This window comes from Schistocerca gregaria, chromosome 6, assembly GCF_023897955.1.
Source record: "Schistocerca gregaria isolate iqSchGreg1 chromosome 6, iqSchGreg1.2, whole genome shotgun sequence".
NCBI classification, from domain to species: Eukaryota; Metazoa; Arthropoda; class Insecta; order Orthoptera; family Acrididae; genus Schistocerca; species Schistocerca gregaria.
Window position 1 is genome coordinate 365,887,852 of NC_064925.1, and position 27,070 is coordinate 365,914,921.

Consider the following 27,070-nt stretch of genomic DNA (forward strand, 5'->3'; position numbering starts at 1 on the left):
TCAGGTTTTATTTGTACAATGTTAACCATTCTTTTGGCTTCACATTTCTCTTCCTGTCAGTTTTTTCTTTTAGGACTTGTTTGGTCAGCTGTTGTCCAGTGCTCTTGTTTAGCCACTTAGTTTCTGACAGAAAGTGTGTAGTGGCGCTCTGCAGCTTGGGTAGTGCATTATAAGAGGGATGATGAAGCTGACACTCAAATGTGAAATCACTCATAACAATAGATCAGCAGTTCCTGGAGCTTGGGTAGCTTTAGATAAGGCTGTGAGAACAACAGTGGGAACAGATGTTACAAGTACTACAGCAGGAACAGGTGCAGGAACTTATCAGACAGAATACGGAGCTGATCTGAAACATGATGGTCAGCCTGTGGGTCGAGCATCTGTGGGACAGTCTTTGCCTCCAGTCGTCGTAGCAATTATGAAGCTGTACGAAAGCTGCCTCTGCACACAAACCCTGAAGCATTTGAATTTACTCAACTGTGCAGTCTGCTGCTGATCATTTCTGTCATCAGTCCGTTGTGGCAATGTGATTGCAGTTTAAGCAATAAAAGAAGTGTAGTGATCAGTCCAATGCGACTGGGTAACGGATTTGCAAGTCATCTGTAAATGCACCTTGAAATGTATGAACTATAGGGTCTTGTTGCTGATTCATGAATCAGTGATTGTCTAATTATCACTGAGAAAAGAGATTCAGCCTAAAGCTGACATTACCAAGACATTTGAGGTGCTGGCAGCAGCTCAAAATGCACTTTCAGGTAGTTGGCGAATAGCTCTGCTCTCTACTGTTTGCTGGCAAGTTAGTCCTTCTGAAGACACACTGGGTGCAAGTCCCATGCAAGGAGACACTTCATGTTCCCCACTAGGTTTTTCATTGGACATAGTAAAGAGGCACAACCTATTCAGGCTTCTTGACATAGATCACATTCTTTAGATAATAAGAAAAGTTCTCCCTCAACATTGGATTCACTTCCATTGATGCTCATGTCTTGTCCGGACTGTTTGAGTTGCCATAGGCTTCACCAGTGTCCGAATTTTGTCAGCGCATATTGTGCCTGTTGCAAATGAGGGCACATAGCAGCAGTGTGGCTGCACAGGGAAAGAGCACTGCAGGCTAATGCTCTGGTGTTGGACTTTACACTCGGTACAGCAGAACATGACCAGTGTTAGTGTTTGCTTCGACTCCAGTCTCAGAAGAACCCACCCAACCACCTAATAAACTCCTGATGGATTTGGATATCAGTGGTATTATGATCCAATGGGGACTGTAGTTTCTTGTATTAATCAGGAAGCCTATCATTGTTTGGGTACTCCTTCTGGCAGCTGTCGCAGTGGCAGGTTGCTTCATATATCTGGCTAAAGATACCTTTGTGAGGGTGAATTGTATTATGGACAGGACACACATAATGTGGAATGTCAAATCACTTTAATGGTTCTGAATTCATCATCAGCTGTACATGTTTTTGATTTTGAAGAGATACAGTTTTGGCTGTTCCACTATAATGGGGTCATGCTATTTTTTAAGGAAAGTTTGTATTTTCTTTGTCGGTCAGTTTGAAAATGTCCTAAACAAGGTGAAATGCATTATTGGCAAAATATAAAATAATGAAGATTGTTTTGCAGCTGAGACTGTTTCTCTTCAAAATGTTCATCACTGACTGCTGTGTCATCCCATCGCAAATTTGGAAAGTTAATAATATTTTTGGTTTAGATGCATTCACTTCATTTGGTGAGGTGAACCTGGTATCCAGATTAGTAGCATTCCAGGATTTATCATGGTTGTTAGAGAATCTAAGCAGTTATTCCAGTCAACATTGTATCAGGCCAAAGAGTTTGAAGTGCTTATTTCACTCAAGCAGTCCGCTGTGTCTAAATTTTGCTGTGCACTGCCACTTCCTTTTGCAGTGCGTAACACAGTAAAGACAGAGTTAAACAGGATAGACAACTTTGGAGTCATTGTGCCAATCATAGCTAGTCAGTGGGTGACCCCAGTGGTCATCTTCAAGAAAGTAAACAGCTCCATCAAAATTTGTGGTGATTTTAAGACCACTATTAACATATAAAATGAGATCAACATTTATGGAATTCTTTGGCCAGAGGAAGTTTTAGTAAAGTTCTTGCTGCAGTTACCTCTAGACTTAAAATTCTGGTACCAAAGATGCCTTTTTGAATGTATCAGTATAGGTGGTTGTCTTTTGGAATCGCTTTGGCACCAGGAATTTTCTAAATGTGTGTGTGTGTGTGTGTGTGTGTGTGTGTGGAGCAAATAAATCATGGTATTTGAAAGCTGCTGGAGAATGGAGAGAATAGACAAATGCAAGTTTTTTGCACTGTCTGCAGTATTTGGGGTGTATGTTAAGCAGCAAAGGGGTCACGCTGATGGCAGAGTATGTTGATGCAATTGAGAAGCTTCTGACCCTAAAAACCTTACAAGAATTGCAGTCTTTTCTGGGAAAGTGAACAATTATGCAAAGCTCATTCTCCAGGCAGCTCACCTCACATAGCCGCTGAAATTTTTGAGGAATATGGTATTTTATTCATATGTTATTTTATTCATTTGGTCATCTTGTAGTTGAAAACCACACGTGATCAGCCCCATTCATACTAGGCAAGTTCCTGACCCTTACAACTGACAATATGTTCTCTCGCACAATGGTGTCAGAGGTACACCACAACTAATTGCTTTTGTATCTAAAACACTCTCATCGGTACAGCAAAGTTATTAACTGCAGGCAAACATAGATATGTTATCACACTTCTCCATAGTGCCTAATACTGAGTTAGACCATCTGGAAGCAGATGTTTTGCCCCATGATGAGATTTTGTGCCACACTTTGAAAGATTTCCCAGTCACTGCCTGCAAAACAGCAGTGTCTGCTATCCTGGACACCCTTTTGTGATTCAGGGTGGTTGGCCAGGGTGTCTCCTAAAAGAATCAAACCCAGAATTGCGAAATTATACACTGAGGTGACGTGTTGTGAGATAGAGAAAAAAATGCACATATACAGATGACGTTAGTATCGCATACACGAGGTGTAAAAGGGCAGTGCATGGGCAGAGTTGATTCATCTGGAAAGGTTTCCAAAATGACTGTGGCCACACCACACGTATTAACACTTTGAATATGAAATGGTAGTTGAAGCTTAATGCATGGGACATTGTGTTTTGAAAATCATTAGGGAATTTAATATTCTGAGATCCACAATGTCAAGAACTTGCCGAGAATACCAGATTTCAGAAATTACCTCTTGCCACAGACAATGCAGTGGCCGATGGCCGTTGCTTAACAACTGAGGGCAGCAACGTTTCCGTAGAATTGTCAGTGCTAGCAGACAAGCAACAGTGTGTGAAATAATTGCAGAAATCAATGTGGGATGTACGACGAATGTATCCGTTAAGACAGTGCGGTGAAATTTGGCATTAATGGGCTAGTGCAGCAGGCGACCGATACAAGTGCCTTTGCTAACAGCATGGCATCGCGTGCAGTGCCTGTCATGGGCTCATAACCATATCGGCCTGATCAGTTGAATCCCAATTTCAGTTGGTAAGAGCTGATGGTAGGATTAGTGTGTGGTGCAGACCTCACAATGCCATAGATCCAAGTTGTCAACAAGGCACTGTGCATGCTGATGGTGACTCTATAATGGTGTGGGCTGTGTTGACACAGAATAGAATGAGTTCTCTGATTTATATGAATGGAGAAATTTTTATCAGTGACAATCTGCCATGTCACCAGGGCACAATTGTTTTCAATCGGTTTGAAGAACATTCTTAACAATTCAAACAAATGATTTGGCAAATTCTATCGAACATTTATAGGACGTAATCGAGATGTCAGTTCGTACACAAAATACTGCACTGGCAACAGTTTTCAGTTGTGGACAGCTACGGCTCAATATTTCTACAGGGCACTTCCACTTGTCGAGTCCATCCCATGGCGAGTTGCTGCACTATGCCAGGCAAAAGGAGGTATAACTTGATATTAGGAGATATCCCATTTATCATCTCAGTGCATTTTGCTGTGAAACATAGGCTGAATGTTGTTCAGGGAGCAGTATTATTGTCTATATAGGCAGTCTGTCAATGCATTGGAATACAGTATCCAACCACGACCCCTTTCTGCCAGCCTCGAACTTGGAAGATGAGTGGATAGTTGGAACATTCCAGGCACAAATGAGGAAGGCATTCACATTGCTGCCCACTGATACGGCCTTTATCGTCTACTGGTCTACCCCAATTAACAAATGAAGTCCAGCTGGGGTGGTGCACAGGCGCAGGCTGCACACACTCCCGGGTGCTTGATCTGTTGCTTCCTGCCCCACTGACTCCTAAACTGGTCACACAACTTGCTAATTACAGGGTGCTGGTGCTGCTGTCGCTGTGTCAGCTCGCATATTTGGTCAGGAGCAGGGTTGGAAGCAGGCACGATTTTTGGCCGCAAGGGCCACCGAATGTTGTTCATCCCAGCTGGGCAGAGCACCTCCTCTGTCACAGAAACCAATTTTAGCTTCAACACAGGCAGGAACCATCTCCACACCTTGAAGTGGCACAGGGAACTTTCAGCCCGACCACTATCAACGACAGTGTTTTCATGTTGCCCTGCAGACTGTCAGAGCTCCTAGGTTGGCATCCTGCACAGGTCACTGTGCTGTTACAACCTGTGCCCACTCCATCATTACCAACAGTGTCTGCAGCTGACAACCAAACTGGCACAGGACTGGCAACTTGTGGACGTTGAGTCACTTACTTCAATGCTACTCTTGCTGACAAACTCAGTGTCTCAGCAATGAACGCAGCCAGCAAACGAATAAGACACCACAGGAATTGAAACACCAGAAATTGAGATGGCGTTGGAGCCACTGGAGGGGCTAATGCCCGCCGTTCCTCGGCAAATGAGGCACAGGTCTGGTTAGGTCTGACTTTATGTGCATATTGGGGGGGGGGGGGAGATTTAGTTTTGTTACCAGATTTAGTTCAGACACACTAAGTGCAGTGTCAGCAACATGTGAATTGGAAAGACCCTCTGATGATGTAAACAAAGAGGAAAGTGAGGCCTCACTCCTGGGCCACTTGTGTTGATAGGTCTGAAGCTGTCTGGTTGCTGACGTTACTATTTGGACACAATGACATGCTTTTTCTAGGTTATTTTGTTTGCTATTCAGGTTTTATTTGTACACTGTTGACAATTACTTTGGCTTCACATTTGACTTCCTGTCAGTTGTTCTTTTGGATTTGTTTATGACTACTCATTGTCTAGTGAAATTGTTTTGGGCAATTACTATTTTGGAGAGGGACCGCTTGGTGGTACACTGCCACTGGAGCAGTGCATTAAAAATTCTTGCCCAGAGAAGTCCCTTAGGCATGTGGTTCCAGAAGATACTCACATTTATGCTATAAGTTGCATGAAGGGAGTGACCTTCATAGTGATAGGGCCTATGTTGTTGTGTTTATTGACACACACCACTTACCAAACCTGCTTACTTTTGAATTAAAAGTAATTGCCATCAGAACATGTCACTGAAACTAATGGTTTGCACTTTACACCTGACACTGCATGACTCTCTAGACGTAGAGGCTCTGCCTCAATTTTTTCTTGTTGGGCATTCAGTGCACAAACCATGTACTCTGCCCCAGGTCGAATCGTAGAAACCTTGACAGTGCAACAGAGTCAACACCAGATATTGATATATTTTGCTGTTACGCTCTCATGGGTGCTAATGAATGGGAAGAGAATAGTAAACTGGATTCTAGTTACCACACCCTAATATGGATTTGTCATCCTGGAAGAGTGGGCCTTAATTAGGTCACCTACAAGGATGCTTAGCTGGGTGAACTAGCCACCTTGCAACCACTTAGTTGTGTTTTATTTCCAATACAGAATCACATTTACAGTGATATTTACCAAACTACTGAAACAGACATTCCAAGAGCATCTGAGTAGTGTAGAAGACAGCTTATTCCATGGTGGAGTGTGGAATGCTGCCACACAATCAGGGGAATGCAAAAAACTCCTGTGGAAGTTTCATTATTGCTTGTAAACAGAAAATTTCTTTCGCCTTTCAAATGTGAAAAGCAGCAGTTCAGTAGGTAATGAAAGAACAAGAAAATATCTTCAAAGAATTTTTGTATTATATTTGTCCTTCCATAACAAATACAAAAATTTGTGAGTATAAGAATAGCAAATGCCAATGTTCCATACCTACAAAAACATGGAGGGGAGAGAGAGAGAGAGAGAGAGAGAGAGAGAGAGAGAGAGAGAGAGAGAGGTTGAACTTCTTCCCAAGCAAGGAAATATATAGCAACCAGTTTTCCATGCAGGCATCTGGACCTGCACTGTCCCCGGCATAAGAAACAATTATGCACCAGATGTGATTCATTATTCCATGCTGGGTCATCTGTGGTTGGACACTAAAATGTGAACTCCTTTATTGTTTTAATAAATTTTCCTCTTGCAGATAGTATCATGATAATTAGGAGTAGTTAGTAATAGGAGGGTAAGTCAATTATTATCCGCAAAATAGTTATAAAATTTTATTGTAATCAAATAGGAAATTTACAGGAACATCATTTTTCAACATAGTCTTCTTGAGTTTCAACGCACTTGGTCCATCGTTGTGCAAACTTCCTGATGCCCTCATAAAAGAAGGTTCTCAGTTGAGCTGCAAGCCAGGAATGCACTGCTTCTTTCACTGCTTCGTACAAGGCAAATCAATGGCCCCTTAATGCCTGTTAGAGTGGACCAAACAAGTGATAGTCAGAAGGGGCAAGGTCGGGGCTGTATGCAGGATGATACAGTACTTCAAATTTGAGTTTCTGGAGCATTTCAGCAGTGTGGGCAGCAGTATGCAGACGGGCATTGTTGTGCAACAACACAACACCTTTTGACAGAAATCCTCAGCGTTTGCCTCGAATTGCAGGCGTTAGCCTGGCAGTAAGCATCTCCCTGTACGAGGTGGAATCCAACATTTTTGGGACTGGTGGTGCTATCTGGAAGTGTGAGTAGTAGGTCTTTGCACCGCTAGGTGACAAGAGCTGCATATCTGATGAGTCAGTGTGCTGAGTGGCATTGAGCTGGGAGGGCGTGTTGTGTTTCCACAGTGATTTCCTTAATACTCTGTGTTTGGTGTATGGCGATTTTATGATGGATCTACAAACAGAACACTGCGTGTGTATCAAATTTTGTGCGAGTCTCAGTAAAAGTGCTACAGAGACCCCTTCAATGATTCAACAAGTGTTTGGGGGACAGAGCATGAGTCATACACCTGGGCGCTCCAAGACCCAAAAAGTGAGACAGGTGAGGAGCAAAGTGAAGAGCATGATCGTCGTTTCCTTTGATACCAAGGGAATTGTGCGCAAATAATTCGACCCACCCAACCAAACAGTGAATTCTGTGTTCTGCTGTGACATTTTGCGATGGCTCAGTAAAAACGTGCGGTGACAACGGCCCGAACTTTGGCGTCAAGGGAACTGGCTGCTGCACCATGACAACGTGCCTTGTCACACATCCTTGCTCACCAGGACCTTTTTGGCAGAAAACAACATGGTTGTTGTACCCCAATCACCATACTTGACAAATTTGGCACCTTGCAACTTTGCACTATTCCCAAAACTGAAACTCAGGTTGAAATGCCGTTGGTTTGACACTCTAGAGAGGATTCAAGAAGCATTGCTGGTGGTGGTGATAAACACCCTCATAGAACAGGACTTCCAGAAAACGTCTGACGAGTGGCAGAAGCGCTGGGACGTGCAGATGGGAACTACTTTTAGGTTGATGGTGACCATTAGTCCAAAGGTAAGGTTTTCAACAGATGGCAGCACCAGTCCCAAAAATTTTGTATAGCATCTTGTAACATTCATTGTTTATTGTTGTGCCCCTATCCCCATAATGTTCCAGCACTGGGCCGGGCCTTGTGCGTCCCAAAAAACCATAAGCATCAGTTTTCCTGTGGACAGTTCTCTTGAACTTTTCGTTGCATGGCGAATTTGGGTGTTTCCATTCCATACTCTGCTGTTTACTCTCCAGCTCGTAATGATGGATCCATGGTTCATCACCAGTAAGGGTCCTGTTTAAGAAGTTGTCTCCTTCATTACCATAGTGATACAAATGTTTTTTTGCAGAGGTCCAAACAAATTTATTTATGCAAATGTGTGAGTTGTTTTGGGACCCATCTTACACAAACTTTATGAAACTCAAGTCTGTTGTGGATGATTTCGTAGGCAGGACCGTGACTAATTTGCAGACAATGTGCCACTTCACCAATAGTTAATCATCAGTCTAAGAGAATCAGTTCACATGAACACTGAATGGTTTCTTCATTTGTGGCGGCAAACAGTCATCCGGCTTCTTCATTGTGTGTAACACTTGTGCAACCATTTCAGAATTTTTCAATCCGTTCTTAGACACTCTGTTGTGGCAAAACACTGTTCCCGTACTGTACCAAAAGTCTTCGACGAATTTCGGCCCCTGATACGCCTTCTGGCCACGAAAAACGGGTCACTGAACGTTGATCTTCTTTGGGGCAAATAGACAGTGGAGCAGCCATGATTAACAGCACGGCAGCGATAATGAAACTAACCTAGCAGCTTGAAAATTGCAAAGATAGAACAACAAATAAACAAAGCATGAGTCGTCAACACAAAATGACACTACTATCAAAATAAGCAAAAATATAACTAAATTGCGGATAATAATTGACTTACCCTTATACTTGTGCAATTTGCTCTTGATGAGTACCAACCCGGTCCAGACACCTGATGTAGTATCATCTTCATCAGCTACAGAGAAAAGAGTTGTGAACAGATGCTCAACTGCAGCCTTGTATGGATTTTTGAATTTCAAAGACTCTTTAGCCACTTATCACTCCACCTTTCATAACCTAATTTGAGTGGAGAAAACCATTCAAGTCTTTCCAGTAATAAAATCGTGTAGTTTGTGTGTTTCCTTGGGAAATGATGCTCCTGGGAGATATAACATTCTTCACTTCACAAATAGGTCTACCAAGGATTTTGTCAATTCTTATTCAGCTTTCTCCTGGTTAGTTTGACTACTGTGTTGAAAATACCACATTAAACCATTTTATTTGGGAGAAAGATGTCCCCAAGGCAGATTTGAAATAACTCAACAAATGTCATGTCCAATAAAGAGTCCTATTAAATGTTTGCTATTTGTGGATAATTTTGCATCTTTTGCTCCCTACCTAGCCTTATAACTGTATTGCAGTAGTTACATTCAGCTGTGAAGAGGTTCAAAGAACAGACAGATAAGACTTGATTTAGGTTTGCATTTGAAAGAGATTGGTGTAAATTTTAACCAGTAAGTGTTCTAAAGCTGTGGCACTGTAATTCAAATCTACACTTAAATTGATCAAACTGGACTCGCATTTGGGAGGACAACGGTTCAAACCCAACCCACGTCTAGCCATTCAGATATAGGTTTTTTTTTGAAAGGGTATGGCTCATTTCCTTCTCAATCGTTGACACAGTTTGTGCTTGTGTTCTGTCTCTAATGAGCTCAATGTCAACCAGACGTTAAACCCAATCTTTCTTCCTTCTATCGAGTTGGTCAAGTACTGACTGAATGTCACTCAAAACTTGGTCTGTAATGGCACAAAAATGTGAAGCTGCATTGTCATTTTAATACTATGTACAAAACTGAACATTCTTAGTGGATGAAAGAATTCACATTTCCTGCATAGCCTTTTGGTTGTTACAAATAAAGTACTTTACTTCAGTCTACCTCCTCTAGAGGCTGTTTTTTGCCACTTGGTCATTACCAAGTTTGCCTGAAGATCTGTTGAAATGTTGCAGACTGTAATTAAGATCAGTATAACACACAAAGTAACGTAATGAGCGATTGTGTTGTCAGTTTGAGTTATTATTTAAAATTCATAATGGAATATTCTGCGTGGAAAACAAACAGTGGAAAGAGTAATCACTCGTCATACATTTTCTGTATGTCCATCTTTTTAGAGATGGTTGTGGGCCTCGGCTGATAAGAACAGAATGTCAAATCAAGTACCTTTCAGCTATCTAATTTCCAAAACTGTTATTTTATTGGGCTACCAGTTTCGGTGATGTATTACACCATCATCAGGCCATCTGACTGACGTGTAGGAAGATTCCAAGTTCATTTCCATTCAAAATAGGGGCTGTTATTCAAAGACTGTTATCTTTGGATTTCTGCTTGATACAATGGTCACTTCAAACATAATTAAGTTTGAAGTGATTGCTGTATCAATAAGAAACCTACAGATACTAGTCTTTGAACGCTGGGCCCTATTTTGAGCTGAACTGTAGTTGGAATCTTCCTACATGTCAGTCAGGTGGCCTGAAGTTGGCGTAATAAATCACCGAAGCTGGTAGCCCAATAAAATAACAGTTTGGAAATTAGATGATTGAAAGATGTTTGATTTGGCTCATCATATAGTTATCATAGTTAAAGTGTTCACCATCAAAAAGCTCATAAACTAGATTGAAATCGTGATCAAGCTTTTGAACAGTGTTCTTCCAACACACTAACAAGAGTCAGATAAGCATTCAAGGATACATTGTCCATGCTATGAGCACTGTAATTAGTGTAATCTTTTCTTTGTCAGTGTTACAGGAGCTTTGTATAAGAGACTGGACTACATTTCCTGATTCTTCTTTTAATACTGATTGTTGATACCTTGTAAGTAGGCTTTTGTGGGTAAGCTAGCATCTGTCTTCAGTATCTGCCAGTTCGAGTTTTCAGCATTTATGACACTGTCCTTTGGGTCACACAAACATGTGAGATCCCTGTTAGATCTCTGTAGTAGAGGTCCCACACAATACTCAGTCAGTACTTCATGGTTGTAACAAGGACATTATCATGCCAGCTGGTATGAAGTAATACAACATATGAATTCTCAGGCTGCATGTTTGGGAAGAATATTAGATTAACTTGTTCACATGGAGGTAAGAAAATAGATTGGAATGCATTAGGGAATGTTTGAAGCATAAGCTTATAATGAAATCAAAATGATGAAAATCTTAATGCTGGTTCATTCTTCAGAACATCCAGTAGATGCTGTATTTCTCTTTCATCTTAACACAACAAGCAGTCATTTAATATTTTAAATTTGACTACTTCACAAAAATTATTTATTTTTCTTTATCTGATATCCTCAGAAGTGGCAGTAGTGGACTTCAGCATACATTTATTTGCAGCAGACAACAGTGATTAAATTATTTTGAAAGATCTACCTTTTCCTAAATAATATACATTCATTGGTACATTAAATATTAACTGTCTCATATTTGTGTATTATATTTATTGAAATTCACTTACATTTTGTACCATACCTATGTTCTACCTAACTTACCTCCACTAGACTTAGTTCTGTAAATCCATCTCACATGTGGTGGTGATAACTAATTTTGGATGATATATTCAATGAGATGGAATAACCTGTCTAAGTGTGTTGTGTAATGATTAACATGTGAATGATTTTATCTGTATGTATAGTATTTTTCTATTTATTTTCTCTTTGAATCTCTTCTAGCACTTCTATTACGTTCAGGATTGACAAATGATGGTCACATGAGTGAAACTAATAGCTAATAAAGTTTTTATCTAACCAGCAGGTTTTTATGCTTCACACTGGCATTTTTCATTAAACATGATTTAATGCTTGTTGTAAGGCTGTCTTCAGCCACTGCTGTTGTGTTCAGATTTTTGTATTTGATGTAGTGACGATGTTCTGCACAGTGGTCTGATGCAGAATGTATGGACTGTTCAATACAGATACTGCCACATCCATGGGGAATATTATACAGTGTGAATTGACTGAAACTTTCACTGCAAATATTGCACAAATGGTAAGTGCTATTGATGTGCAGTTTTCACAGAATGGATTGGTAGTCAGGAGTTTGTATTGTTAACCTATCAACAGTTGTAGTAATACTTAGAAAGTGTATTTTTTTGTGCAGACATACGTTTTTTAAATGGAACAATGCTGATTGACATTAACAGACTAAAAGTGGGGTAAATTAGAATGTCACTTGTTGCAGGATTTTAATGCGAGTTAACGAGATACCATGTTTTGAAAAGTTTCCCACACTAACGCTTGTGCAATACTCATGTTAGCCCACACTAAAGGACAATTCAAGTGTGTACACTAGTTATGAGGATTCTGACCAGTAATGAGACAGTTGATAATCACAGGTTGTGTTCAAAGTGACCACTGACAGTGGCAGTACATGCTTTCTTTTGGTATGAAATGACTGCTGCACACATGCTAGCATTTCAGCAGAGATGTCCCAGCAGGCTGCGGTAATATATCATTTGTGTATCATCAGGTATAGTTAGCATGTCCTTGTAGATAGTCTTTCAGCTTCCCTCACAGAAAAAGGTCTACAGGCATCAGATCCAGTGAAGAGGCTAGCCAATGTACAGATCCTCTGCATCCAATCCAGTGATTTGGAAACAATTCATGAAGATATGCTGTAGTACTTAATGCACTATGAGCCAGATAGCTGTCATGTTGCTACCCCAGGTTCCTGTTAGTCTGCAGAGGAACATCATCTGACACCTGTGAAAGATGGTCTGTTAGGAGGCTGTGAAAGTTGTGTGTGCTCAGTGTTCTGTCTGTGAAAAACAGGCCTATGAGCTGGTGGTTCACCACACCACATCACATAGTGGACCTTGGAAATCACCAAGGCCATTAGATATTGCAGGCATGCTCTCCAACACCGTAAGTGGCATCCATCGTTTCAGCACCTCATATCCTTTAAATTGCTCTGTGCCTGGATCCCTCACTTAATAAAATGATAAGAAGCCGGAATGCTGGGAATGGTATGTTTCAACCATTGAGCCACATACACCTCCTTGGTGATTAGTCTCACCAATGTTGTCTGTAAATTACTTAAACACATGGTGATCTGGCAGCTGTATTGGCTCCTTTAATCTCGTGGCCTTCTGGCTCTGTTCCAGGGCAGTTTCACCATGGCTGTTCCATTTCTGATAATTTAGTTTGCCTGGAGTCTGCCATCTGGACAGATTTTGACCAATGTCAACACCTAATTGCTGTCCTCTTTGATCTACAAAAGGCTTATGACATCATACGAGGGTAATCCCAAAAGTAAGGTCTCTAATTTTTGTATAAGTACATAGACCTGTTTATTTCTACAATGGTTTACATCAGTTTACAGCTTGAACATTTAGCTATTTTGAGACATAATCACCATTTTTGTCGATGCATTTTTGTAGGCGCTGTGGCAGTTTTTGTATGCCCAGCTCGCCACCATGCTGTTCAGAAAGTTATGAACCTCTTCATTCACCTCATCGTCGGAACTGAATCGCTTTCCTGCCAAATGTTCTTTTAACCTAGGGAACAGGTGATAGTCACTGGCACCAAGTCAGGACTATAGGGTGAGTGGGTGATTATGTTCCACTGAAACTGCTGCAGAAGAGCAACAGTTTGTCGAGCGATGTGTGGGTGAGCGTTGTCATGCAGAATGTTTACGCTCTTGCTCAACATCCCTCTTCTCCGGTTCTGAATTGCCCGTTTGAGTTTTTTCAGAGTCTCACAGTACCTGCCAGGGTTAATTGTGGTCCCCACTATTCAGTTCCGACAACAAGGTGAAAGAAGAGGTTCATAACTTTCTGAACAGCATGGTGGTGAGCTGGTATGACATGGGCATACAAAAACTGCCATAGTGTGTACAAAAATGCATCGACAGAAATGGTGATTATGTCGAAAAATAGCTAAATGTTCAAGCTGTAAACTGATGTAAACCATTGTAGAAATAAACAGGTCTATGTACTTATAAAAAAAAAAGGGACCTTACTTTTGTGATTACCCTCGTATAGTGACACCTCGTCCTTGCTACCTTACATGTGTGAGGTCTCTGGCACCCGCTTCCAATTTTTGTCCAGAATTTCTTGCTGCACCGTACCTTCTGGGTTAGAGTTGGTGCTACCCACAGTCCCCCTCCCATATCCAAGACAATGGGTTCCTGTAAGGCTCTGTATTAAGTGTACCTCCCTCCCCTCCCCTCCCCTTTTAGTGGCCATCAATGGTTTATCAGCAACTGTGGGGTCTTCAGTACCACCCTCCTTGTTTTTCAATGATTTTTGCTTTCACTATTACTCCTCTAGTGTGGGTATTGCTAAACACTGACTGCAGGGCACCATTAGAAAGGTGCTGTCATGCCCCCCTTGCCCATGACTTTGTTTCCCGCTGCCAAGACTCATGTCATGCACTTCTGTTGCTGTCATACGTTTGTCAACAACCAGAACTTTACTTTGATGACCAGTTACTTAATGTGGTGGAGGCTTATTGCTTTTTTGGGACTGGTCTTTGATGCCTGGCTGATGTGGCTTCCCCATCTCCACCAACTTATGCAAAGGTGCTGGTTACTTCTTAATACTCTTAATTACCTCAATAACACAAGCTGGTGTGCTGACAACACTGCCGTTCTGCAGCTGTACATAGCTCTGATCTTCTCCCACCTTGATTACGGGAGTCTGGTGTATGGTTCTGCCTCGCCATCAGCCTTGTGGCCACTTGATGCAGTATACCACTGTGGGGTCAAACTTGCAACAGGAGCGTTTTGAACCAGACCTGTGAACAGCCTGCTTGTGAAGGCTGGAATCCCTCCACTGCAGATCTGGCACCAACAGATACTCAGTTACATTATACATGTTGGCACCTCCCTTTAGCATTGAGGCTGACTTGTCCATTTTCCTTGTAGGGAGGTTCACCTCCCACAACAGAGATCCAGAACTAGAGTCACAGTTGCAGTTCGACTGCATGTCTCTGCTCTGAACTCTTTAACTTCTCCCACTGTCACCTCTTGTAAGAGAGCAATCGCATACGCTCCCATAGCATGTACCTCAACCTCGGATCTGCTGCAATTTGTCCTTTGGATTGAAAGATTCAGTTGATCCCATGGTGTTTTGCCAACCGTTCCTGGCTGTCCTCAGTGCATTTCCAGATTCAGAAGTTGTATGCACTGACTGCTCAAAGGGTGATGGACAAATCAGTTTCGCATACACACATGCAAGGTGCAGTAAACTATGCTCCTAGCTGAATGACTACAGTGACTTCACTGCTGGATTGGTGGCCATCAAATGAGCCCTTAGCCATGCAGCGACTCCGTGAGCAGTCTTCGGGCTGTAAACCAGTGCTATCATCACCACCCATTAGTCACAACTATCCAGGATTTTCTTTCTGATCTCCACCAAGTTGGATGCCTAGTTCTCATTGTTTGGAGCCATGGTCATGTTGGGATCACAGGGAATGAACATGGCAACCACTTGGCAAAGTTGGCTACCAGGATGCTGATTTTGGAAATGGTGGACCCAGAACTCGACCTTGATCAACTCTACACCATCAGTCGTTGGATATCTGGAACTCAGAATGGTTCTCCCGGGAGTCCCCAAACAAACTGACGGCAATAAAGGAGACCAAGACAATGTGGCAGTCTTCCCTTCATGTGTCTTGCAGGGAATCTGCTGCATGTTGCTGGCTATGCATTGGCCACACTTGGCTGACCCACAGCCACATAATCCAATGTGAAGACTCACGTTACTGTCGATGTGGTGTCCACCTGATGGTGGCTCACTTCCTACATGATTGCCCGAATTTGGTTGCTTTGTGGCAATCTTTTAACCTTCCTGATATGCTGCCTTCGGTGTTAGCAGATGACGCCAAAGCAGCTGACCTGGTTTTATGTTTCACCCATGAACATGATTTCTGTTCACCTCTAAGGTAGGGCACTTTGGCCTCATTGACTGCATGAGGGGTTGGAGGGGCACCCTTTACCTGCTCTATCCCAGGGCCCCCATGGCGGTCCTTGCTCAGCTGTCTGGCCAGGCACCTACCTTTCTCACCTTTTTATTCTCTTTGTTCTTTTATGTTTGGCTTTTCTAATTTTTTATCTTTCCTAAAATTGTGTTACTGTTTGGACTGCTCATTTTTTGGGGGCTAATGTACGCTGTGGTGGGGCTAGTCACATGCAGAGGGTGCATCTCCCACCATATACCGTGCTCCAGGGACCTCCGATTGCATTCTGGACAAAGCAGCTCACACATCTTACCCCTCTCACTCCCCTCCTACTTCTCCTAAATTTTATCTCTGTCGTATTGTATCTTGCTTACAATTGGGCTTCAAAGGATTGGCCTTCTGTACCCCTCCTCCAAAGATTATTCCTGTTTCAATATACACAGGATGAAGGGACTGATAAGCTCACAGTTTGCTCACTTTTAACTCCAACAACCATACAGCCAACCCATATCACACATTTACACTCCATGCATGCTGATGTTCCACCTGACGAAGCCAATGGGAAGTGTCAACAGACCTATAGTGCTTCTTTCAGTAGTGTATCTGGGCATATTTAGTAAATGTGGCTTCATCAATAAACATGATTCGTCTGGAGTATCCTGTCTTAATGCCCTGTATACAAGTTAACACGATTCTCATAATTGTTTCCATGCAGCTCTTCATGGAGAGTGATGTGATGGGGATGTACCTTTGTTGATGGAGAATGCATACACACTTGCCCCGTGCCCCTTCCTTGTGTGATTGCATAGGAGCTAATGTGTGAATCAGCTGCATCAGCAACAAGAACATTAATTGCCCTCTTCTGTCTTAACTTGTTTCCTTCTGTTACCTTGTCTAGGTGCTACCTACCATTTTCACATAACTGGTTGAAGAGGCTGATATATAATTGCTGATATGATGGATGTCTATTGGGACATCTTGTTTCATACACTGTAAAAGATACAAACTGCATTCTTCCTACACTCTCCATACACTATATCATCCACTCACTACATAGTGCTTGAACTGACACACACCAACTGATTAGTCACAGCAAGTCACAGTGTGCTCAAGAAATACACAAGCACACTTTAAGCCAACATAACAATGAACAACATTGTACCTAGCAACTAAACAGGTTGAACGGTACAAATGGACAACATTGTACCCAGCAACTACACAGGTTGAACGTCACAAAACAAGTGTCGGTGCGGAAACTTTGCACAATACAATGTTTTGTAAAAGACTCACACTAGACTCCTGCAACGAGCACCACTGACATTCTAATTTAGCTTACTTTTAGTTTGTTATTGTCAATAGGCAATACTCCATTAAAAAATGTGTGTGTATGCACAATAAATACATTTTCTGAGTATTATTACAATCTGTTGGCTGGCTGATATTTAATATGACCCCCTGACTACCAGTCCTTTCTTGAAAACTGCAAATCAGTTGATTTCTGCAATATTTGCGGTGCAAGTTTTAGGTGACTAATCCTGTGTATTACACGTACCCTGAGGGCACAATTGTCTCTTTATAGGTGTGGAGCACTTTTTAATCTCTTCGGCAAACACAAAATTGATAAAATTGCTCCTTGTTTTCTAGCTGTTTTACTGTGTGGAACACTACAAAAGGCAGAAGTGTTGCAAATGAATTATTTGTAATGGTTGTGCACTTACTTTTTTTTTTGTATGATATACTCAATGCCTATTACCAGTGCTGTTCTCCAAACTACCATTAATAGATGTGTTATCTTAGAATACAGGCAATTCTTATTGGAAATGATCATGGTGCTATATATTTAAGTACAGGGTGTCCCACAAAAGATGCGCAGGAGGGTTCCTCGGGTCGTGCGGTATTCAGCCACTGGCCAACACCACCGCATCTGCCAGCAGCTGCCGCCACACCCAACTATTGGACACTAATCTGTCCATAGTCAGCTGCATATGCACTTCCCCTGAGTTAAGCATATACAGTTTTGCCGTCTGTTTAACTTAAGATTGCATTTACTTACAGCAGGTGCTCAAAATGATGTCCCTCTTTATGGTAAGAGCAGCCTGACATCTTATGAAAACATTTGCAAACACTTGACAAATTTTGACTGCCTAAATCTGGAAAATGACTAGTCAAATCCTGTTTTCCAGTTCTTCGAGTGTGTGGGGATTGGTTGCATACACCTTGTCTTTCAACATTCCCCAGAGATAAAAATCATACAGATTTATATCTGGAGAACAAAGAGGCCAGTTGACTATTCTATTGTCAAAAACACTTCGTATTGCTGTCATAGAAGCAGTGGCGATGTGTGGACTTGCATTGTCCTGGATGAAACAAACGTACACCTTTTCATTAGGCATTAGTTCCCAAAATAATGATGCAGTATATTGTTCACATACCTGTTGGAACGTATTGCTTTGTGGAAAAAGATTGGTACAGTAATCTGTTTTGCACTAACTGTACACCACATTCCTGTTCTCACATCACGCATAGATTGGTTATGTAATTTGTAAGGGTTTTTGGAGCTCCAGCATTGATTGTTCTGAGAATTTACATACCGTGACACACACAGACAAACTTCATTAGAAAAAACACGCATCTCAGAATCGGCTTCCCCATCATGCATAGATTGTAACAGCTGGTTGCAATAACGATGTTGAGCAACAGTATCAGAGTTCCTCAGTTCATGCACTATGATTATTTTATATGGTTTCAACATTAATGAGAGCACAACTCTGTGAGCAGATGCTCTTGACATACCGGTCTGAAGTGCCAAACAGCGTAGAGTTTCTCTTGGACTTCTTTCCAAGGTCTCCACTATCGCATGTAATTTATTTTTGGTTAAAACATTAGGTTCCCTAGATCTTCATTTTTGTAACACAGATCCAGTCTCTTGAAATTTCTTCACTAATCTGCATACCATTGAATCATTGGGAACATGCACACCGGGAAATTTTCATATGAGTTCAAGCCCACTTTCCACACACACATTTGTTTTTTGCATAGTTCAACTCGAGAAACACTTGTTGATCCTTCATGTATACCATGCCAAATGGATACTCAACAGGAAACTCAAAGCAAAACGCCTGAACACTAAGTCATACAGTATAGAAGATACATAAGTGGTTTTTCTGAGTTCCAGGCCCAGCGACATATAGGCAGGGAAAGCCATGACTTGGCGCAGTTGCGATAATGATGCATTTGAAAAAACAAGAAATATACCAGTACACTCAGCCAGTGTAGGGGATGCACGGAAAGTATTGGTGTCCGAGGACTACCCATAGTACCAACTGCCAGACGCAGCAGAAACGGATGGAAAACACACTGCGTGACCAGTGGACCCCTCCCAGGCGTCTTTTGTGAAACTCTGTATTTTAAATTTCTCTCTTTTAGCCAAATAATGTGAGCTCTCCATGCCAAGATAAAAGCCTGTATGCATTAGTCTGAGTACACAGTGTGACAAATTCATCAAATTTTTGTTTAACTGAAATGTCCAATAATGGTAATTTTCTGTCTCTATTCAACTGACTTGAGAACTTTATATTAGAAGGCATGATGTTCATCATATCAAGGAAATGGGGAAGAGCCATAACACTATTTGACCAAGTCATGAATGTGTCATCAGCGCAACAAAAGAGTAATGGCAGAATGGATCCCCATAATAAGTAATTAGCCACAACTGGATACACTGAAATATCCTTAGTTGATTTGTTGGCCTTTTGTAAAGTTTATTTCATCACACAAGAAGCATGTAGTAACATGAATATGCTAGCCACTTGCTGGCCTACTCAGTCCTTCATGCAAGAGAATTAGCATATTTCCTATGATTTTTGTTTTTGTATATAGATTTAAATGACATAACAGCGGCTGTTACACAAAACAGAGCAAAATGTGGGAAGATAGGACATCTCGTAACTCTATGTCCAGCAGCTGTTGACAGTTGAAGGCTGAAGGTGTGGTATCTGTAAAATGTCCGAGTCTTGCAAATGTATTTCTGTAGAAGCCATTCTTGAAACATGAATTCTACAGTTTGTTCATGAGCTCCAAAGTCATTGGAGGAAAGGTTGCAGAGTCCTCAGTTGTTCACAATGACATTGTATATGACACTTCTTATAATTGGTTGAGTCTAGTTCACACATTCCTTTTTGGAATGAATTCCTCTTTCATAATAATGATTTTTAAGTTGTATTTATCTACAGGTAGCATGTATTTCAGGTCACCTCAATAAAGAAAGGCAAATTCCACCAATCAAAATATAAATTGCACCTAGACAGATGTATCCAAAAAATCATAAATATCATATTATTAGCAGAATCAAATAATGGGAAAATCGGGATCGAATAATGGCAATACTATGGGAGGATAGATTGCTACCCACCACACAATGGAAATGTGAGTCAAGGACAGGCACATCATTTTTTGTGTGTGTGTGTGTGTGTGTGTGTGTGTGTGTGTTTTGTCTAATTCAGAAGAAGGTTTTTTGGATGAATTCTTTCTTGTTTAGCGGTCTTTTTGTTGTGCCTCTCCGCGACTCATAATTTCCAGTATACGGTGAATAGTGGCCTTTCATAATATTGTCGTATTACTAGCAACTGAAGATTGACAATCCAGCAACATGAAAGATTAGAGATTCAATGAGAGATCTGTAACACCGTGTTGATACATTATGGTTAAGTTCTATGTCTGGCACCATTCTTCTTAGGTGTTGAAATTATCCTTCATAACTTGCCATACTGAACTCAAGTACTTAATCAAATTTGAAGGAAGACACTCTAGGATCTCATGGATTTGGAGGTCATGGCTTGAGAAATGTAACTTTAAATTGACATTATTGTTGCTTCCAATTGCATGAGTTGTGGAAGTGTTATATTAGTGATGGTGTGCAACCATAATGCAAGTGTTGACTTCAGTGACAGTTCTGATGCACTCTTGAAGGTGATCGTCATTCTTGTTAGTATGGCAGCTGCATTGCAAGACTGGGTCACAATACCCAATTATTGTGTACACTGAGGTGGGAGATCTCTAACTCATTTTTGATACTGCTAAATGCAAGTGTATTGAATAAAGTTAGAGCCACATATTAACTTTTTGTGCCCAAAAAGATTCAGTTGTTAAATTATGATACATAGAATAGAAGTAACACTCTTATGTCTTTGGCAGCCAGGTTATGCACATGGCCTGGGGTCACTGCAGTTTCCTAATGGATCTTCACCAGTGGTCTCTCGGACATCAGTGTACAGTGGTAGCAGTCTGAGTGAATGTCGCACACCGCAGTTACCACTATGTTGCTACCATAACCACCTGTATCTGGAACGTGCAGAGGTTATTCGGGAGAGACTAACTACATGTGGCCTTCGTTTGCATCTCTTCACTGAAGGTAAAATAATCCACTGTCCCTCAGTTGTTTAGTGTTGAGTCCCCAATATTGCAATCTCCAAAATAGCTATATTTAGTAATCATAATTTAGAATTCTGTTCTGAAATAACTGGGCAAGTTTAATAAAAGGGTAGGAACTGTGTGTTGCAATTTTATAATAAATTGGAAGCTCCTTGGTGCCCAAAACGAGCAATATTGATCACAAGAATTTTGGTTTCAAATTGGACTTTCTTTTCAATTAAGTGTATGGTATGATCTGCAATTTTTAAGATATTGCTATCTTTGCTGTCTATATTTTTGAGTGCTCTTACTTACATAATTTACTATATCTACTATCTGCCCGAAGTGTGAGATGAGCTTTCTTAGTGTTTTGTGACTTTCCTTACTTTGAGTGTTATAAACTAATATTACAGAGTTCACCTACTGCAGATCATGTCGTGAATTTAGCAGCAAAAATTCTGTGCATTTCACATGTTTATTTACACATTTGAACCAACATCTGGATTTTACTGCATGAGAGTCCATGTATAAACTAAATTTGTGCTTCTTAGATATTTGTGGCAACAATAGCCTCATTAAAAAACAACTGTTCTGTAATATCATTGTATATTTAGAAGGCTTAAAAAAAAGAAAGATTCCTATGACTGTTGTGCATATCTTATTTCAAAGCAAATTGTGGGCTACACAGTTGGGTATTCTATAAATTTTGGCAGGAAATACTTTTCTCCATTCTTTCATCCATTTCTTCTAAGCTATTTCCAGCCAAAAAGGCAACACCTGCTTTCCTACAGTAATTTTCCACAGTCTGAGTTTGGGCTAGGCCTTGAATGGTATACTTAACAATTTGTTGTTGAATCTTTACTTTTATCTTCGATATGCAATTTTTATTGTATATTGTAAACGGATAGATAAAAAATCTACTTACCAAGCGGCGGCAGGGGAACACGCACACACAAAAGGATGTAACTTTTACAAGCTTTCGAAGCCAGATGTTCCTTCTTCTGGGAGAAGAGTTGAAGGAAGAGGGGTGAAGGGAAAGGACTGGAGAGGTTTTTTGTCCTATTGTTTAATGTGACAATATATTTTATGTATTTTGTTTTATTTGCCTATACTACCTGATTAAGCATTATGGCATGACAATTTAGTTGTAAGTTGTATAAAAATGAATATTCAGAGAGAAGTTGCAGAAATTTAGTGTTAGAAATATACCAAACAGAAATGAGCGATCAGTGGGTCAGTTTGTTACAGCATCAGACACATACACAGGTACCATTACACATAACAGTAACTCCATGTTCACTCTCGTCACCGTGAAATGAAAACTATTAATCACTGACAAATTGTCTGTAATGTATTTTATTACTGACATGGTGTAGCAAGCAAAGAAAGTTAAGTGCAACAAAGATTTCAAAACTCATGCATAGATTATCTAGCCATTTTTGTTGCCTAGAACAGGCATTACTAATATTGCAAGTCACAAAATTCTGCATTTAATGTTTCATTGCCCTTAACATGGAAAGACATTTGTAGTATGTAAATATTTGTATCACCATTCTAATTTCACTCCCTCCACTATTCAGTCATATCTTTGGATGGAGGACATGTTGGTTTTTTATTATTGTTTCTTTCACAATTTTTTGTACAGTTTTCATTTTGTTAGTTTTTAGGTTAACTTTAGAAGGTACGGGTAGAAATATATTGCAATTGAAAGTTATTTGTCACCTTGAAGTAATCAAGAAAACAGATTTAGACAATGTGACATGAAGCAAAGGAAAATGACTATACATAATAACTTTTTCACGTATCCTGCAATATTAAAGTAACATTACATGTAGTTTTCAGTAGTACATTAGTTTTCTTTGTACATAATCAGTTTGATGATTCCTTTTATTTTTATCTACTCGTGAGGTTAGATTATATTTTTCACCCTGGATTAGAAGTTTCTTTGTGCTGCTCCACCATTTGATCAGGTCTTGTGAAAGACTAGGGAAAACCAGAACCAGAGCCTTCAACCACATGAAAAATTTTTTCTTACAGAACTTTGGTTTTGAATGGTTTTGTGCACTGTATGAACGTGCGATCCCTGAAATAATATGCATCATAAGTAAAGGTACAACACTCCTAACTTCTAGGGGGGGGGGGGGAGCCATATACATACATAAAAACACTAGGTATGGAAAAATTGCATGACAGAAAAAAGGACTGATACTGGAAAAAGAACACAGGTACCAAAAAAAAAAAGCACTGATATCAAAAAACCACTGGTACTGTGGGGATAAAAGCACTGATCTCACAAGCCACTGAGACTATGAGTCACAGAAAACACCAGTGATAGCGCTGATGTCCATTGTGTCGACTGATGGCAGGTGCTGCAGCATGTGGCAGGCAGGCACTGGCGAGTAGGAGTGGAAGCGGTGAGGGGTGGTTTGGTGTGCCGGTCTCCCCTCTCATGAGAGGCTGTATGGCAGAACTGGGGATAGCATTTCCATAGTGATGTCGTCATTGAGGTCATCACCAGAAAAGTCAGCATGGGCATCGGAGACAACAGCCGCACAGGGCCCAACAACCAAGGCGGCGGTGGCGGCGGCGGCTGTGGCATCAGGTGCAGCAGAGATTGCACGATCAGTGGCAGTAGAGAAGTGATGCAGAGGCAGGAACTCAAGACAGCAATCTGCCAGGCATTGACCCCACTGTGGCGTGAAGCAGACCATCTGTGACACAGGAACAGGTGTCAGTGGTGGCAGGGGCAGGGTAGGTGGTGGGCTCTCCAGAACAGACACTGTAAAGCGTGAGTGCAGCTGGTCGAAGTGACAGGACTTCCAAATGTTAGGAGTGTGGATGAAGCACAGGTGCCTTATAAAGGCAGGAACCTAGTTCCGTTGGTGGCCGAAACCATGAGCCCAGACAGGAGCACCCAGATGGAACACTCGTGGAGCAGGCGTAGGATGCAACAGCTGAAGGAGGGTCCGGCGGCTGCAGCAATGCATCCACTGCGGGCATTGCCGGTGGCACGTCACCATGGGGCAAAATGGAAGGCAGTGTCGGTAACACCTGGGGCTGAGGTGAGCCAGTAGATGTGTCCCCAGAACACTGACCGGACAGCACCGTCGTTGAAAGCAGACAGCGAGCGGCAGATCCCGTGCGATGACAGAGGTGCAGCTGATTGAGATGCCGGCGCACGTCACCAGAGGCGCCCAAAACCGGATACATAGCTGCGTCCGAGGCAGTGAAGAATGCACCATTCGAGCCGACGCCGTGAACCTTGATAGTGGCGGTAGTAGACAATGTTGCCTGGGGCAAAAGCAGGTCTCTGCCACTGCACGGGAACCTGATGCGGCAGATGTAGCAAAGACATCAAGATTCGATGATGGCAACCGTGGAGCAGTTCAGCTGGCGAGCGACCACATCGGTTCTGAGGGCAATACGAGGACAAAAAGAGCAATAAGGTGTCCTCCCGAGAATGCGACTCTTTCAACTTCAACATCTGTGACTTGAAAGTCCTGACCAATCGTTCAGTGGCACCATTTGACTGTGGCGAAAACAGCGTGGATGTCAGTTGTTGAAAACCGTTGGCCTTGCAGAATGACTGAAATTCTACGGACATGAATTGTGGGCCATTGTCGGAAACAATTGTCTGTGGAAGACCTTCAATGCAAAAGATATCAGATAATGTTTGGATGTTGGCAGATGATATCGTGGAAGACAGCCAGACAGCAAAAGGAAAATTACTGAATGAATCTATCACAACGAACCATCGAGCATTCCGGAATGGACCAGCAAAATCGATGTGTAAGCGTTGCCAAGGGAAAGTGGCTTTTGACCATGCAAAGAATTTCCATGGTGGTGCTGACTGTTGTTTGGCACACATCATGCAAGAAGAGCACATATTCGTAATCGTGGCATCGATTCCGAACCAAGTTGTTTCGTTCTCACTAGACCCCCAATGTCCTTGGTGGAGAAGCTCTAAGACAGAGGACTGTAACAAACATGGGACCACGACACTGGACTGATTATTATCAGAACCCAAAAGCAAAACACCACGTCGAACAAAAAGTCTCTCGTTGTGAGCAAAAAATCGGCGAACTAATGGGTCCCCGATCCGTGGATTTGACAAGGGCCATTGCGTAGCAAAAAAACGCAGAATGGTAGCAAGGACAGGGTCGGCAGTTGTGGCTGTAGCTACATGAAGAAAATCAATCGGAAACAATTCGACCACATCATCGGTTTCCAAATCAGTAAACATGCGAGCAAGTTCAGAGGAATCAAATGCCCAACCCTCAGGAACAGGCAAACGGGACAACACATCGGCATTTCCGTGCTTAGCAGTGGACCGATACAAGATATCGTAGCGGTACTGCGAGAGGAAAATAGACCAGCGAATGAATTTCTGTTCTGTACGTGGAGGTACAGGCTTGATCGGATGAAAAAGTGATGTCAAAGGTTTGTGGTCTGTGATTATGGTAAAGTGACGACCATACAAGAAGTCATGAAACTTTGTAACACCAAATATGAGAGCCAATGCTTCTTTCTTGATCTGTGAATAATGTCTTTGCGCAGACGAGAGCAATTCGGCCGCAAAGGCAATAGGACGATCGTGCGAGCCATCTTTGTGCACAAGCACAGCACTGATCCCGAAATACGATGCATCCACCATCAACAAAAGGTGCTTCTGCAGATCGAATGGCCTAAGGCAAGTATTGGAAAGCAACACCGATTTCAACCGGCAAAAGGCACATTCGCATTCCGGCGTCCAGACGAACAGAACACCTTTACGGCGTAAGCGATGAAATGGAGCTGAAATGGAAGAGGCATGCAGCACATATATGTGATAATAGTTGATTTTTCCCAGCACACTTTGTAGCTGCTTAAAATTCTGCGGCAAAGGCAAGTCGTGTATGGCACGGAGGTGCGTGGGACTGGGATGTATGCCTTCGGCATTGAATACATGTCCCAGATATGGCAAGTCACAAGCAAAAAACACACATTTGTCCGTCCGTAAGCGAAGACCATTTTTTCGATGTGAAATAATGTTCTGAGATTGGCTATATGTTCTTCTTCCGTCTTTCTGGAGATCACAATATCGTCCAGATAGTTCGCTGCAGTAGGACCGACGCACAAACAGTTTGTAGATATTGCTGAAACATTGCAGGGATGGATGCACACCCGAATGGCAGTCGTTTGAATTGATACAAACCAAGATGTATATTAACCACCAAAACGCGCTGGGATTCTTTGTCCACTGGTATCTGCAAGTACGCATTTGCTAGGCCCAACTTCGAAAAATATGTGCCTGGGCACAGTTTGTCAAAAAGTTCTTCCGGGCGGGGTAAAGGAAAAGTTTCAATCACTAGTTGTAGATTCACTGTTGCCTTGAAGTCCACACACAGTCTCAATTTTCTCGAAGGTTTTGGCAAAATTAATAAGGGTGATGCCCAGAGAGAAGCCTGCAATTACACCTTGTGATTCCAAACCATGTAATGTTTTTGCGACCTCATCAGGCAATGCATGGGGAACATTACGCGCTCTGAAAAAATTTGGTTGCGCATTTACTTTCAGTTCCAAATGTGCTTTATAGTTCTTAGCGCAACCGAGGTCCGGTGCAAAAATATCTGCAAATTCTTCACATAGACTAGAAACACTGTCTGAAGGCACAGTCTGGTTCACTGATAGGACCTGATTTACTATAGACAAGTTAAGCAACTGAAATGAACCGAAACCAAACAAGTTCACTGCAGAAGAAGAACGAAGGACATAAAATGACACAAGTTTTGTTTGTCCTTTGTATGTTGCAAGAAGGCTGCACTGTCCTAACACAGGGATCTCTTGACCTGAATAGCTAGTTAACTTAACATTTGCGGCACGCAACGGACGTGTGCCCAGCAGTTTGTTAAGTGTCTTGATTGATCAGTGAAAGT

General features: G+C 41.7%; 1 protein-coding gene across 1 annotated transcript in view; it reads left to right on the forward strand.

The window, feature by feature from the left end:
- Positions 1-27,070, forward strand: part of LOC126278053 (PHAF1 protein CG7083) — a 133,213-nt gene that overhangs the window by 16,197 nt on the left and 89,946 nt on the right. The window contains exon 6 of the mRNA XM_049977860.1: positions 20,940-21,156. Coding sequence (XP_049833817.1) covers positions 20,940-21,156 — 217 coding nt within the window. The remainder of the gene's footprint in view (positions 1-20,939; positions 21,157-27,070) is intronic.